General features: G+C 33.3%; 1 protein-coding gene across 1 annotated transcript; it reads left to right on the top strand.

Annotated features, from left to right (window-relative positions):
- The first annotated feature begins 4,648 nt into the window (after positions 1 to 4,648).
- LOC133187438 (uncharacterized) lies at positions 4,649 to 16,380 on the top strand. Its single transcript, XM_061322811.1, is given in 4 exon segments — positions 4,649 to 4,719; positions 12,231 to 12,780; positions 12,783 to 14,192; positions 14,582 to 16,380. Coding segments are annotated over 3 exon segments (2,121 nt in total). The 5' UTR covers positions 4,649 to 4,719; positions 12,231 to 12,239; the 3' UTR covers positions 14,752 to 16,380.
- The last annotated feature ends 1,552 nt before the right edge of the window (positions 16,381 to 17,932 follow it).

Raw genomic sequence — 17,932 nt, 5'->3', positions numbered from 1 at the left:
CTTAATCTAAATAATTTTTATTTCAAACACTAAATTCTTCCTTCATTTTTACTGTTTATTTGGCAAAACAATACTATTAACTATAAATATATGTACTTAAAAAACAAAATATATTCATATTTTTTAATTAATTGTTAACTTTGACTTAATATTTTGGAAACATAAGCTTTACAATACTGTTTCAGAATGTAATACAACTTTTTTAAAGTCATGTGTTGTGTTTCAACTAAAAGACTCGTCTTAATCATATTGAAAAATGATAAATTAAATTTTTTTTTTAATTGTGTAAAACACTACTTTACTTATCGTCATGACTGATAGTATGAGTTAACAAATTTATCACATAAGATGCATGTATATTTTTTATTTATTACTCGTTAATTGATGTCTAATTCATTAGAGTTCACTGACATTTTTCTGTTTCAACATTAATGCTGATTTTCTTAAAGACTTCTCTTGCTGATGGTTATCGATGCTGCAAGTAATGTGGATCATATGCTGGTTTACTTATTTGATTGGTTTAGAACATGTCAAGTTCAGCGAGACAATTCATGATGTCTCCCTCACACGCACGGTGAAAACTGTGCATGCACTGAAAAAATTAAACACCATGCAATATTTTGTAAAAATGGGTAAAAAAGAAATATTTGTATGTACGTGTATAAATTGCAAGTAAAAGTTTTCTTTTTTCATGTTAAGGAGAGTTATGCATCCATGCACGATCATTATTTTAAGCTAATAATTCCACGTTGGGTTCTGGGTGGACAAGTTTATTTCTGATTAGAGGGGTTGCAGTTTAAATCTGACACGATTTTTTTTTTTTTTTTTTTTTTTTTTTTTGTAACCCCCAAATGAATGTGATACATATTTCAAGTAGTTATTCATTGTTGCAATTCATCATAAACTGATTTTTAATTTTTAGTTTTTATTCTAATAAAAAAAAAAAGGATTACGCTGCTGATTAGAATTTCTCTTTAAGTGTTTGAAAAGTTCAAGAATTGCATTCTGTACTATGGCTTTAATCGATCAAGTCAGAACCTTGCTCCATTAGCCTATCTGCGCCTGAAACTTCTTATTTCAAAATCATATTGAAAGCAGGATTAATTTGAGTCATTTACGTGGTTTAATTATTTCGCCATTTTTTTCATTTTGGGATGTGTTTCTAAAGTTATATTTAAGTTAACATTAAGATTTAAAGGGGCTTCGACAAAAGATCTGAAGTTAATATTTTCTAAAATTTTCAGTGTAATATCATAACGTGTATGTTGCCAGAGCATTTCACATCGAAATATAAAAAAGCGTGTTTAGAAACTTCGTTTATTTGGCAATAATTTATTATTAAAACTACGAATTTTGAGACGCGTTTGATTGACACATATCCTTGCACTTTCACAAAGTAAACTTTTTCCTAAATACTTGAGAAAAGTAGAAATTTTATCGTGTATTAATGAAAATTATTAAACCAAAATATTCAGAGTAGAAATGTGAGAAAGCAAAACCAACTCACCAAAATTGTCAGTCCATGCTCAGTAGTGTTTAGAGTAAACAAACTGAACACACCCGGTAAAACGTAAATATTAACAATAACAGAGCTCGTGCCCTAGTTACAAATACAGATGTTTGACATGATTTTATGATGAATGTTGTTGTCATTGAATTCTAAGAATATTCATGCAAGTTCAATGCTTTAAAATAATCACTGATTTAACGAGGCCGAGTCTAATTCCAGTGCGCATGACTTTGAGCAGCTTTTTAGTTTCATGCAGTCGTATCTGCAACGTAACACCTATCCATGTATTGTAATTGTAATACAAAATTAACATTATCTGTAACGTTTATGGGTCTTAAAATGTGCTTTTAAGACAATATTTAGGAATAAATGCTGAAATGGCTTTTACGACGTCACTGTTTTCCGGTTCTGTAAGCAATGCACATGACGCTGAAGAATGATGCTTGACTCGCTTGAGTATTCAAGACGTTCTTGGACATTTTATGAAACACTGTTGACAGAACATCAAAAGAAACATGCCATCAATCTAAACATTGTTAATTTTTACCAAAATAATTCATCTTCCCCGATATAAACAAAATGTATGCCGCAATATGGCAGATTTAGAGGTATTGGGCATTGGGGAAAAATAAACTTTAATTTATAATAATTCCTAGACCAAACCAGATGGTCAACGGTTTTGAAATTTCACATTTTGTTGACTTTTCATAATAACTTTCATGTATTTGACTGAAAGCGGAATCCCTAGGGCAGAAATACAAAATATATGGGGAAAATGTGATAATCTGGCGCTTTTCCAACAAATTCCCATAGGGTCCGATAGTAAAATTTGACAACTTTTAAGATGGCCCTCTTAGAAATCGGGATGGTAAACATTTGATATTTTTATCTTAAAATAATTAATATAATAGTAAAGATTGATTCAAAAAAATTCATCAAATATTTAGGGTAGAAATAATTAGACTCGGCCTCGTTAAATGACTAAAACTGTCATTTTTCGAAAAATAATAGAAATTTAAAATTGTAAACAATACAAAACTGTGTCCAGGCCCCTTTAAACTTTTAAAGTAACATACAAAATGCCAAAACTAAGATTTTGAAATGGCAACCTTTTACCGGCACACTCCATTTAACATCTAGGTAATTCATTTCATTAAAAATCAATAAAAAGAGGAAAGCCTTTGAAAAATGAATATTCCACGCAACAAAAACACCTAGATCGTACCCTCTTGAACCTATTGTCCTAAAAGTAATTCACATTCTATATACAATCACCTCAATCCCAAGCAAATATTTTTTTCAATTTTAATGATAACGATGAAAGCCTGAATTTCCTGTCAAAACAAAACAAAAACGCAATTTATTTGAGAGAGTAAGAACATTTTCAAAAGGATAAGAAGCATTATATAATTTTCACTTGAAAACAATTTACTTTAATAAGCAAAACCAAGGTGTTAAGTCTGTAATTGCTTACTTTTACATATTGTTGGTCGTAACTTATACTATCTAACACTGTTATGTAAATGCAAGCTGTGTTAACGCTGAACGCAAAATTTGAAAACTTGCAATTGCGATTTGTGAGATCGCAATAATTATTGCAAAATTGTACGGTAAAGATTTTTACTTTAAATATGGCATGTTGCATTTAGCTGGTCAAAAAATGGGATGAACAAGAGAGCTACAGATCCACACATTTAAAATGTATATTTACTGTGCATGAAAAAGTTAGCACATTTCTCGATTTCTATTTCCGTATATTGAAGCTGACATTTCAAAATATTACAAACCACAACAAAGCATTCCCCACAGCCGTTTTACCCTCAAGGCCTGGGTCTGAAATTGAGACCATCGCCAATTTAACCTATTTATACGTCATTCTTTCGGTTAATACATGTAGGTTTTAAGGATGTTTACTCAGGGTTCAAGTTGACATAGCTTGCCAGTTATACTTTTTGGACCTATCAAGTTTAATACAATAAACGAATTCTCTATACAGTTTGCGTATTACAATTTACAACGTACAGATAAGGCTATACAAATTGCACATTTAATTTGAACCATTTGTCTTTCAATACATTTTAAAGTCTATTTGATCAATGAAATGAAGATTCAGGGGTAATTCAAGCGTACTAGCATTTGTTAACAATTTAGTGTATTTTACAAAGTTTTTTTTTTAATTGTAAAATCATCACTCATAAGATGGTTTTTAAGCATAAATCTTTATAGTAAAACTACTTATCGATAGATGCAGAATGTATGGGCAGAATAAAATGTTTTTAATTTAACTCTGAATTAAAATAGTTGAAATATGTTAAAGGATTAAAATTGTTCAGTTGAACCGTGCAATTTAATACACAACTTAAAACGTTTAAACAGAGTATACATGTGCAATGAAACATCCCAGCTGATTTTTATTAAATGTTTACAGACCAATGAACACACCATTGGTAATACTAGGGCTGGATAAAACCCTTAAAGAAACAAATGTTGAGACATTTATCAAGCAAAACTTGTTCGTTTTTCATTTTCGTCGTTTTCAAATGCCTAGATCTTATCGATGTTTTTCTGGTAAATGAATTTTGTAAGCTTCATTACTAGAGTAGGAATTTATCGTCCACCTTACACTATTTAGGAATAAGCTAATGCATCCATCAAATTAAACAAATTTGAAGATATAAAAAATATAACATATTTGTATCATACAGGTCTCCATTAAATTTTCATATCGGGAATTAATTTAGATTTGTTTTTATTTTATTTCTTTTTTTAAATATTTTTTTTCTTTGGTCCTAGTCACTACATGAAGGTCCGGCCACCAAAAGAAAACAAATCCTGGATCCTCCCCTGTACAGAATTAATCTTTCAAAAATGCACCTAATTCCTCTTGTTGGAAGGTGCACCAGCATTGTTTGTCATCTAGCAGTATATATACTGTATAACAAGATCATTAAATGGCCATTACCTTATATGCCCCTTTTACCGATTTAGTGGTCTTAAAAGAATGAATTGATGGCCGTTTATATAGTCTGTCAATCACCAATAAAGAGAAGCGAAGCAAAACACATAACTGAAGCAGTGCGGTTTTCTGTCCTCGAAAATGCCTTCCTCAATGAACATGAACTCTTCGTGACTTTAACAACATAGTGACTTTAACAACAAACTTTTTTTCTTTCCTTTAAGTGATAGATCCGGAGTGCTGTTAACTTGGGGTAAGTTGATAAAATGGATTTTTTTTTCAAAAGCAAATGGTTATTTTTTTTTTCAAAAGCAGCTTATTTTTTTTTCTAAAGAATAACAATGTTTAATCACACACTGTGTAAATGAAAATTTTCAATCTTATACCAAATCTTTTGTATGCACCAGGCCCGTAGGAAGCAATTTCAGTTTGGGGGGGGCACAGTCATACATTTTCAGTTGAGGGGGCACTATCAACCAAAAATTCCTTGACAAGCAAAAAAAAAAAAGAAAAGAAAAAAAGGTCACCAGGCGTTTTTATTGAGGGGGCACAAGCATACTGTATAGTAGCTATGTTTCTATAGTAATCTATATATCGGCAAAATTGGGGGGGGACGCCCCCCCGTGCCCCCCCCCCCCCGGTTCCTAGGGCCATGCGCAAGGTAGTTTTGCTTTGCATACTTGATTTGTTTTAAGGCGATTCAACCTAATATGAAACTAAAGTAAGTGGAAAATTGTAAGATAGGACACTCAGATAGAAGAACTTTGTGGTTTAAATTCTTTTTAAAATCTGATACATGTTCATGATATCGAATACAAAGCAATAACCTCCGAACATACCGTTGTTTAATATTATAAAAGTTTTGAAGATATTCCCACTGCAATAAAAGAAAGTAAAAAAAACAAAAACAACAAACAAACAAACAAATAATGGAATATGTTTGGAATTCATTTATATCCAAATACATATATATAAAAGGCAAGTCGATCATAGTATTTTTTTTTCATTCTTTTACATAGGTACTATGTTCAAACAGCACTCAATTACATTCTGAATTTCCTCTGTCCTAAAACTAGCATTTTACAAAAATTCACACTTTCTGATACTAAAAAATCTCTTTTAGTATCAGAGAGTTAGAATTTTTATAAAAGGCTGGTTTTAGGTTATATTTGGGATTTTTCAGTTGTAATTCTCTGTGAATATGTCATAGAAAAATATTTTATTTTTAAAAAAGTCGAAGAACCCTTGAGGTACAGAACACGGGGGGGGGGGGTCCCGTCCCCAAGTACCTGTGGGAATTTATAGTGATTAGATATTGCTCAAGAGATAAGGTCTAACGACAGGTTCCTCAAATATCTATTTTGTATATCTTCCTTATAAATGTATGTCAAAACCTGTCAATAATTGTCATTCTCTTGTGAATTCTAAACTGTTTTCAAAATGTCTTGAAAAATAAGTACAAGAAAAAATTGTCACATTGGTCAGGCCCATAGTAACGTTTTCAAAATGAGGGGGGGGGGGGACTTCCCAAAAATGTCTGACAAGCACAAAAAAGGGGGGCTAATTTACTGTCCAAATCCTAGAAAAAGTTGGGGGGCAACCAGCATCTAAAGGAAAATTTTTTCTGTGAGGAAACTCGTAAAGTAGCAATACTTCAAGGACAAACTCCTGGGAAAAAAAATATATTATTATTAATAAGGAACCTGTTGTCTGACCTTAAATTTCTAATAGATTGTGTTGGACAGATGAGCAATGCATTCGCAGATCTGAGAAATGTGAGAAGCTAAACTAAAGATTTTTATGCCATCGTAATCAAAGATTCGAAGGATATAGTTTTTGCTATGTCCGTCTGTCTGTCTGTCTAGCTGTCTGTTTAGCTGTTTGTCAACAAAAACTTAAACTTACCCATAACTTTTCGAGCCATGGCTTTCATATTTCTCATTTGTATTCCTTGTGACAAGCCTTTCTTCGGGTACCATCAAGTTTTACCTCTTGAACTTGACCTTGAAGCTTTTACTCACTTTTGCAAAATTTTACCAAAGTTTTACTTTGGTCATAACTTTTGAATGGTTCACAGGATGAAACTACACCTTTCAGTCAACTGAATGGTCACGGAGAGGTCTGGAAAGGTGACTTTGAATGACAGAGCTCTGCCATTTAGTCACCTTTCAGTTACCTTTCAGTTAACTGAATGGCAGAGTTTAATACTGTGGTTGGTGCTAGGGTCTCATATTTCACAGGTGTATTCCTTGTAACAAGAACTTCCCTTGATTACCAATAATTTTTACCCTTTCACCTTGATTTTTGAGTTTGACCTACTTTTGAAAAACTTTAACCTTGGAAATAACTTTGAACGGTTGTAGACAGGGCTTTCATATTTCACTTATGTATTTCTAGTGACAAGACCTCTCCTTGAGTACCAATAATTTTGACCCATCAACCTTTAACTTGGAGTTGACCCACTTTTGAAAAAAAATTTACCCTGCCTATAAATTATGAACGGTTGGTGCTAGGGCTTTCATATTTCACAGATGTATATTCCCTGTGACAAAAGCTTTCTTTGGTACCAACATTTTTTACCCTTTGACCTCGATCTTGGAGTAAGATTTTTGAGAAACTTTAACCTTCGCCACAAGCTGCCATGCAGAGGGCATCAGTGTTTCACAAACACATCTTACTGTAATGTAGAAAAAAACCTACTCTTTCAGTTTCCCAAAAAAAAGTAAATGTATTCGTAAGTCGCAAAATTTTATTTTATTAGTCCCCTACCGGTGAAACCGGAGGGGACTATAGGTTTCCTCTGAGTCTGTCCGTCCGTCCGTCTGTCTGTCTGTCCGTCTGTCCCTCTGTCTGTCTGTCCCACTTGGTTTTCCGCACTTTTCTTCTAAACGCTTGCAGATATTGAGCTGATTTTTGGTATGTGAGTGTATCTTGATGAGTTACAGAACAAGTTTGCATTTCGTTCCGCTTCAATGATTTTTGACGGAATTACGACCTTTTCAATTTTTCAGGGTTTTCCGCACTTTTTTCTAAACGCTTGCAGATATTGAGCTGATTTTTGGTATGTGAGTGTATCTTGATGAGTTACAGAACAAGTTTGCATTTCGTTCCGCTTCAATGATTTTTGACGGAATTACGACCTTTTCAATTTTTCAGGGTTTTCCGCACTTTTTTCTAAACGCTTGCAGATATTGAGCTGATTTTTGGTATGTGACTTTAACTTGATGAGTTATAGATCAAGTTTGCATTTCATTCCGCTTCATTGATTTTTGACGGAATTATAGCATTTTCAATTTTTACGAGAACCAGATTACACTTGACGGTAGGGGACTAGTATTGCTAATGCAATACTCTCAGAATGCTTGTTCGTTTTAGAATTATATATATTTTTTCATCTATTTGTTTCTTTATAACGTGCTGTGTTATATATTCTGAAATGTAAAGGTCGTAAATCATCATCAATTTCACCACTGTTTCTAATAAAATTCACATAATTTTTCAAATTTATGACAATGATTAGTTGTTCTATATTTGATCAACATATTTCTAAGGCTTACATTACTTTGTCATAATGCTAACTTGCTATGAAGCCGGCGTAGCCCCCCTTTTCCCCAGCTTTAATCAGAAGAGTCACAGTAAGCGTTATTAACCCTATCTTTTTCTTCCTTCCCTCCGTTTAAGCCTAACATTAATACCACATTTAAACTTGGTAAACACAAAATAAACTAGTAATACGTTTTATGAACAATAATGAAATTCAATTTTATGTGCTAAAACAATGCCTATAAGGTTTTATATGAAGAAAGCATGTGTCTGCATCAAGTATAACCTTAAATGATTTTGTAGGGTAGTTCGTTTCATGATATACTTCCCATAATAATGTTTATTAGGCAGAGTGCTTACGTGTATATGTTTTGTTTAATATGTGGTTACATGTATGTAATAATTTAATATGAGATTGCAGATATGTAGTTTCGCTTTTGAAAAGTCGGGGGGGGGGGGGGGCAAAAAAAATTGACAACTTACCTGAAAAACTTTGATAAGCAAAAAAAAGATTTTTTTTTTTTTGGAAATCTTTTTTCGGGAGGGGGGGGGGATTTCCAACTTTTTTCACAACCATTTATTCATGTTTACATTAGCACAATTCCCTGGTTTGTCTATACTGCAACAAAAACGGGGGGGGGGGGGGGGGCAACCTTTCAATGAACATTTTCAACAGTAAAAGGTTATGTTTGGAAAAAAGGGGGGATTGGGGCAGCCCCCCCCCCCAATTACGTGTCTGGATTAAAAAGCCCAGCATGTACTATACATTGTGATACAGAGGTATCAAAGGAGGAAAACATTAAGAATAAGCATTTTTTTTCTAATTTGACAATTTACACCTTTTACATGTATTGTAGGGTTTTAAGGGTCATGGGAGTGCATTCAACTCTAACTCTTCCACCAAAAACAATATATAAAGTTATTGGAGTATTTGAGATAGAGTATAATTTAACTTTCAAAAAAGAATAATAGATTATGTTTTTATTTGATTTTAATTTTCATTCATCTCTTTTAAGGTTTACTATCCCTCTGTTCACTCATATAAAACTTTGCTCTATAATGATAATTATTTTTGAAAAAAAAAGTGTAAATTATAATTGAAATGCTAGTAATTTTTTGCTTTGCAATATTTGACAGAAATCCCCCTTTAACTTGATAATTTTCCTAATCCCAGTGAGAGTTATTTCCCTTATCAGAGAGTCGATATCGATGTGAGAATACCCCCCCCCCCCCCAACACACACACACTTAATTTCCTTTCATGGCGTTTGTAGAAAATAATATCTATAAAGAAGTCAATTATTAAGAATTATCGATTGAATGAAATTAAGTGAAATTGTTCCAACAATCTGAAATTCACTCTACGAAAAAACTATAGTTTACCTTATTATCAAAATAAAGAATATACATTTTTATGAAGCCGTATTTTCACACTTGACAGTGTCATCGTTTACATAAATTTTACTGGGCACATATTGACCATCGCGCAAGGTTATAAAGTCTCGTATGTTTGCATGCACGACCATGTCGGAACTATTATTTCAAATCAGTTGATCCTGAGCTGGTTTACTAACTATTGCACACCAACAAAGAAGGCTACGGTCTCTACAGCTCTTTTTTCTTCACTTTAATGCGGTGTTAAATGCACTCTTGCGAAATACTGTAGTTTAGGTTTGTTTAGAAGACACACTTTTTTCCTTGTCAGTTTGTATACACGCTAAACTTGTCACCGACAAAGCCACAGGATTTCTCACAGGTATATTTGAATATGTTCTTTAATTAAGCAATAAAATGATTTCTTTGTTTATTAATACGAAGATAACGGTTACGACAATGCAGAAAAAATACATAATCCACGTATTTTTTTCTTCAGTGATTGCAGCCGTTAACCATGCATTAACAAGCAAAGAAAGACAATTTATTTTTTCATATTTATATCTGTATTAATTATCTGTACAAAGTGGGTGAATATGTAAAATATTGTATTATTGGTCCATACGTTACATTATTTCCAACAGATGGCTTCAAAAACAGGTTCTAAACATAGTTCAATGTTAATAGAATGATAATGGCAATGGGTTTTCATTAAGAAGTAAAGGAAAAAATATTGATCGTTTCAAACCTGTTATTGATATTTTTCAATGTGCCTATAATAAGCATAAACAGGGTGAATTCGGAGTTTGGGGATGGAGAGATATGGGGTTCCAGCTCAAATTTTGTTTTACACAACAAGAAAGAAAAGAACCTTAAATTGGCTGAATATCCGACTAAACAAAAAAGGGGGAGTCAAATCGGTTTATATTTTTAAACAGATATTTTTTACACTCTAGTAGCCTATGTTTTGCATGTCATGTGTAAGTTTTGACGATCACATTATTAATTTATTTATCTGTTCATTTCGTCATCTCTCTCTCTCTCTCTCTCTCTCTCTCTCTCTCTATATATATATATATATATGTATACTAGTATATATATACCCGGTATATTGTGATTTCCAATCTCAGTCGTTCTTTACTTTGTCAAAGGACTGTGCAGTCTTGGCACATTTTTTGATACACCAACTTGTATATATGTGCTTTAGTTTAAATCTTACATCAATAGACATTCAGTTTACATGTACCAACCAGACAAGTGTCTGACCTTATTTATCTGGGACTCTTAAAGGTGTGTTCCCATTTCGTGAAATACAAGTAAGAAAAGGCAGTAAGGCGAAATGAGAACAGCAAAGTTTACAGTTAAGGGAAAATGAGAACGACCTGTAACTTTTCATGCGTGTGTTTCAAAATCTTATCTCGGACTGCTAAAACCACACCTTTTGAATATTCACAATTTTCAACATTGGTCTATCCCGAGATCTACAAGCTATTAGAATGTCTGATTTTGAAACTGAAGAACCCAAAACAACTAAAAAATGAAATCTCTTTTTCTTTTTTACTTCCACATTTATTTAATTAAATCGATTTATTTAAGTCATAAATTTTGTAGAAAAGTATGTAAAATGCCTTTGCGTCGATCTTTCGTGAAGATGGACCATATCATACATGTCCAATAACGAATCCGATGTCGATATAGACAATATCATGTGATATCGTATAGTATCGATCCCGATAAGTACTATGAAATTGGAAATACTGGATATCATATATAAGATGAATGCTATTTCGACGATATCAAATCGATATCGAACCTGATCTATAAAATTTATTTTCAAGTTAATGTATGACATAATTATATAAAACCATAAGCGATGTCGATATTGATTCATAATTGGCATGAATATGTACATGTAAATAAATAAATGTTTGTGGTTGTTATTGTCAGGGTTTAGGGTTAGGCAAAGGTTTTAGGTTAGGGTTAGAGTGAAAGTTGGCAAAAACAGATCTTGAACAATCATGATTCAATATCGATACGATATCGTCGATAATGACGATATCGACAGCAGGGCAAACTTAGTAATCGGAAAGTACATACAAATGGAAACCATACAAATATAAAAACAAGAGGCCCATGGGCCTTAAAGGTCACCTGGGTGTAATTAAACACTGTGAAGGATCTAAAGAAGTATAAAATAAATCAAAATAAACTGATAGATGAAGCTGTGTTGCTCAAAAAGAAATAGGATGATCAGGATCAAGAAATTAATTAGTCTAGTACTCCTTAACAAATCTTAATGTAGATCTATTTACTTGCATGTACTTGCCCCATTTGTCACTTTCACTTTGTAAACTAAACAAAACAATAGTGCTTGACCACTATTACTATCATTCCAATAACAGTGTGCCACTTTGTTCGGTCGGGCGTGCTAAAGTTTTAAATGTTGACCACATGTTCTCATCGATTGGCTGACATACCATACAGTTCAAAGATATTTGTATACTTAAGGTATTGTGATAGCATAAAATATTCTTGAAAAGTGGATCAATTGTTAAAGTGAATGAAGTAAGAAACACCTGTGTTTTTGAAAATAGTATGTTGAAAAGTATTCTCATTGTACCGGTGTATAGCATTTACCACTGAGTAACAGAGGGGCGGCTATATGACGATGATGTAAGCCTGAAAAAGAAAAAAAGTTTTTATAACTATTTACAAATTTTATAATCAACTAAAAAGGTTTATATCCTAATGAAAGACATTGAATATTTACTGAAAGAGAATTGCACAATTAATTTCTTTTTTTTAAAAATAAAGACTTTGACAATCCTTTCATTTTCTTTTTTTTCAGGGCAGCATTATGCTGACCATACAACTGTACGTATTCCTTTTGTCTGTGACGTCAACAGTTAGCTATACATGTGACAGGACATCAACAGTTTGTGAGACGTCACTTGTTATTGAGCATTACTTAACAATGACCAGTGCTACAAATAGAGCCGTTTATCCAAAAGAAGGTAAACTGTACGACTACAGGGTGAAAAATATTTCTCAAGCTGAACCCGTTCCTCTTAGTGAAATAGTTACGGCGGATGGGTGGGAGTCTAAACGACTTATAGTGGTAGCCAACAGAACACTTCCAGGGCCCGATATAATCGTTTACGAGGGACAAACTGTCGTCATAAAAGTGAAGAATCATTTACATTCCGACTCCGTTACGATCCACTGGCATGGATTACCCCAAATTGGAACTCCTTTCATGGATGGAGTTCCTTTTGTATCTCAATGTCCTATTGAAGCCGGACAAACATTCACCTACAAGTTCAAGGCCCATCCAGCAGGAACATTTTGGTATCATTCTCATGCGGGGGCCCAACGTATCGAAGGGTTATTGGGTATTGTGACATTCGTAAAAATGAACCCAACCCCCTTCCAGAGCACATCATGCAAATCCAGGAATGGAATCATGATTGGGATGCTAATAAAGGATTTCAGTTGATGACCTATGGAATCATAGAAAATAGATCGAAATATGCACCCTCCCAATCCCTCGACGGTAGTTTCTTCAGTCTTTTTAGGGCGGACGCAGGGTTGATTAATGGTAGGGGACGATTCTACTCAGATCAAAATAAAAGTATTCACAATGAAGCTCCACTAGAAGTTTTCAATGTGACTCACGGTTCCACTTACCGATTTCGTGTGATTGGAGTGGGAGCTCTTTATCCGTTCAGAGTTTCTGTCGATGACCACGTGATTACTATCATAGAGTCCGATGGATTCCCAGTTCAGCCAAAGACAGTCGAGTCTTTCGTTATTAATCCTGGTGAGCGATTTGATTTCATTCTTGAAGCAAATCAGACGATTGGAAATTATTGGATACGAGGCAAAACTCTTGAAAGAACACCACGGACAACAGTAGCGGAAGCTATTTTACGATATGATGGTGCTCTTGTGGAAGAACCCAAAACTAATCGAAAACAGTGCACAACAGGGGACAAATGCTATGTCTTAAACTGTCCGTTTTCTTATTTTCCCCAGAATGAACATACAGAGTGTATCCGATTTGATCAGCTTCGTTCAACTGCAACTAATGATCCTGCACCGCCAGTTGTTAAAGGTAAATTTAAGGAATATTTTCTCAACTATGCCTTTCCCGGCACTGATAGGTTTCCCGGATCTGTAAATGGGAGGTCATTAGTCACTCCAACTGTATCTGGTGTATCACAACCAAAAGAAATAACGTCCGCATGCGATCAGGCGGGATGCGGTGAACAAAAATTATGTAGCTGTACATATGCCCTTAACCTTGATCACGGTGATACAATTCAAATGGTCTTCTTAAACATGGGTGTAGGTCGTGGATGGGCTCATCCAGTACATATGCATGGACATTCATTCTATGTCTTGAAAATGGGGTACGCAGATTACAACCAGACAACTGGCGAATTTATATCACAGAATGCAGACATCGATTGTAGAGGCGGTGTATCTGCGGACAAAAGCTTTTGTAATGAAGCTACGTGGAGTGACCAGTCTTGGTTAAATGGAAATGTTCCTGATCTAGAACTTCAAAATCCGCCACGTAAGGACACAATTATCGTTCCTAGTGGTGGTTACGTTGTGGTCAGAATCAAAGCAGACAACCCTGGATTGTGGATAATGCACTGTCATATTGAACTTCACTCTTCAGATGGCATGGCTATGCTGCTTAACGAGTCTTTTCCAAACCTCCCCAAGACACCACCGAATTTTCCTACTTGTGGAAATTTTGAAATTGATGCCTCCGAAATCATAGCAATCCCCGAGGAAGAAGGTAATGAAACTCAGTTTATTATTTATTATGAATACAAGGGAGGTCTCAGTTGAAATTATTTTAACTGGGATATAAATGTTGATATAGATGGGAGAAAAGACAGTAATTCTACATCTAATAAGCAAGTATGATCATTTCTAGAATGGATTTGAGCTTGTTTCATTTGTAGAATACTCAGAAAGTCAGAAAGGCAGTACTATTACGTTAGAAAATATCGTATCAATGATCGGCATGAAATACTTCGTGCAGAGCATTTGCAAAGACAAAATTTTTTTTTTCTGATAGTCCTGCTAAATAAAGAATGGAAAAAATGTCTGCAGAGCGAGAACTACCATAATGGCATTTGATTCAATTCATCTAACACTAACAAATTGTGTATTTTATTTCAGATACAATCCCGCTCCAAAGGTTCTATATAGTTGTTGGTGTTTTAGCTGGAATCATTTTACTGCAGTTTTTGGTTATCATAGGCATGCGCTGTTCAGCTAGGAGGTCTGGAGCCGGAGAAGGGAATGAAGCAAGATTTTCAAACGGTGCCTCAAATCCAGCTTATAAATGAGAGAAAGAGAGAGTGGGGGTGGAGAGCGATTTGAAAAACAAATTATTGTAAAAATATGAGCATAAAACAATATTTCAGCGAGTGGATTAGAAAAATTATGAAAACTATTTCTACTGCTACATATTTGATTTTAGATGAAAACTGAGCAAAGAGATGACCGTTAGGTCAATGTCTGGTGCTTTGCTGAGTATTTGTTTGTAAAAAGCTTTATTTAGTTTTATACAACAGGTGATGGATTTGTGATAATCATTTTTTAATGGCATGCACTACGTATATATATAATATATATATATATATATATATTACACAAAATGTATACTGGTACTATATTTGTAGAATTAAACTTTTTTTCATTTTTGTATTGCTTTGATAGAGAGCAAACTGTTGCTGTATGGATACCGTAATCCATCAATGTACCATATTACATTACCTCTGACAACTGGACCATATGGGTATATGACTCTGCCAGTTGTTTTCCCGTGTATTTTTAGGCCTGCTTGTATGTCTTTAAGTATGTTAAGCTATACTTTTGCTTGTCTGGTATTTTTCTCTACAGTCAATTGACCAACTCCAATTTAGCGCTAAAATCCTTTAAAATAGGGATATATGTGTATCTAAAGGTAGGAACGTGCTTATCTTCCAGACTCGGGAACAAAGATTAAAAGCTGTACATAAGTTACAATCATTTCTAATACCACTAATTTAATCAGTAATTTTATATACCATATACCTTTATCTTCACTACATGTACTTGTATATACACCCGGTAGGTATTAGGGTTTGAAGAATCCTTACTATATAGCATAATCGGACTTTAAAATTAAATTTATTATTCATATTGTATTGCCTGAAGTATTATTTCAAGAGTTATTTGGCAGTGTTACTGAATGTATGAATTTATCAACTAATTTTATGTATAAATTTGTATTTAAGAGCACACGATTGATTATTCAGACAATAGTTAGAGTAAGTTTTGAATTACATGTATTTTAGAAAATTTCATATGAATCGATTTTTTTTTATTTGAATGGAAGACTTTTTTTTATTCTTGTCTCATTACAGTTGCTGAATATTTTGAGATTACTTATTGTGCTTTGAATCTTTTTTACACCATTTTATAGTACTTTTAAATATACATCGTGTACCATTAATTATAAGAAATAAAATGATTATTGTCATTCTAATAATGAAAAGCATCCAGTAAAATATGTGTAACACAAATTTGGAATAATTGCTGCGGGATAGTTAGCACGATCAAAAAAAATTCAATAAAATTCAAATCATCCAGTTGATCTTTTTTAAAATCCGTATCTTGCACCTTATAATCTGTGTTAATTTTTTTTCTTTCTTTTTGAATTAAGTTACTTGATACAATATACATGTTCACGTCCCAGTGTTTGAATATAAAGGAAACAATTACACTTTTCAAAAAGGTTTTATCACAAGGAAATTTGATATGTTTGTTTTCTTGTATTTAAATCCTTCGAAGGTTTACATACATGTACCCCCTATGAATTCCAACTAACATAATGGTTTATAGAATCAAATACCTATCCAATCTGTCTAGGATGCCATTCTACAGGGTTGGAGTCAATTACTTTGAAATGTAATTAAATACTTTCAAATACATTGAGAATTTTGTCAATTACTTGCAATTACAATTACATTGATCTTTACAAATGTAATTAATTACTCTCAATTACTTTGAAGAATGTAATTAAATACATTTCAATTACTTTTGTTTCGCTTTCAAAAATCTTGAAGAACAAATACATGTAAATTAAAGGAGGGGGAATATTTAAAATAAATAATGTCAGGTGTCTGTCATGTTTGTGTGTAGCTGCAGGTCTGTAGCTTGGTGGTCTGAAAAAATTGGGATGGACGACCAGAGCGCTTGCATAAATTGTGTGTTTCATCAACACAAGACCTAGTCCTACATGTACATTTATCAATTGATAGCCTTTATGAAATTTGATTAAAAGTGAGTTTTCAAGAGTTTATGAATCAACCATAAAATACTTTCAAATTATTTCAGCTACACAGGTAGGCAAGCTAAACACTTTAAATTGCAAATATTGACAATTTTCATAAAATAAATAATACTTGTTTTATGTAATAGCCATTTCAGATACCAAATGCATACATGTATATAAAGATCTGTTTAAATGTTAAATTAGTGATTCAATATAATATATATTTCTTTTCTGAAATATATTAATTGTAGAGCATTCTTAATAGTATTTAATAAGTAAGTAAGTAAATATTTTATTATAGTGACATGTGTATGGTGTTTCAAACAACAAATTGACCTATATGTCACTTTAATATATGTGCATTATTTCCATTTTCAATAAAGATAGCACGCATGACATTAATTTGATTGGTATAAATATTTTTGTCTTATTGAAAAGCATAAATTTAAAAATTTGGCAGTTTGTCTTTGATGATGAGTTTTCATTAAAGTGTTTAAATTTTCAACTGGATCTACATTTCTATTTAAATTAACATTATGAAAAAAAGTTTCTCTGATATTTTCATATATAGATTTTACAATAAAATAAGAAATGTTTTTCATCTTCTACCGATCCGTCTTTACATAAAACACAATAACGTTCTTGTGGCGGTTCATTTCTAAATCGGCCTGTTTCTATTCGTAGCGGAAGGAAACCACGTCTAAACTGAGCTATAGTCCTGAGAATCCTGTTGCAATCTATCCTGTGTTTTCTTAATAATTCGGCCGTTTGAAGTGATTCGAAAATCTTTTCCATGACGCAATTCATTTAGCAGTGTACGTGCATTCAATTCCAATAATCTTTCGGTATGAGTTTTACTACCACGCAAAAACACATGCTTATACTTTTCCACTGTTTTCAATTGTTTCTTTTCCCTCAAGATCTGTATTTTATCCTGGACTGACTCAAAGCTAATTTTAACTAAAGCCGGTTTTCCAGTGTTCCGATTTCTTAACCGAGCAGCAGCAACCACATTAATTGATGCATTTAGAGAATTTATCAATTCGTTTGACACCTCCAATATGTCTTCATCCGGTTCCTTTGGAATGTTTGAAGCTATAATCGTTAAATCTGCGTTGTTCAGGGGGTTCCCCTTGTTTTCAAACAGCGTGTTCGAATTATCTGCTGACCTACTTACATGTACAAGGTCCGGGCGTTCTACTTCTACA

The sequence above is a fragment of the Saccostrea echinata genome, unplaced genomic scaffold (assembly GCF_033153115.1).
Source record: "Saccostrea echinata isolate AGI-Se365-2 ecotype Australia unplaced genomic scaffold, CSIRO_AGI_Sech_v1 ptg000015l, whole genome shotgun sequence".
NCBI lineage: Eukaryota > Metazoa > Mollusca > Bivalvia > Ostreida > Ostreidae > Saccostrea > Saccostrea echinata.
The sequence above is the reverse complement of the archived record's forward strand: the minus strand, read 5'-3'. Positions and strand labels throughout refer to the sequence as shown.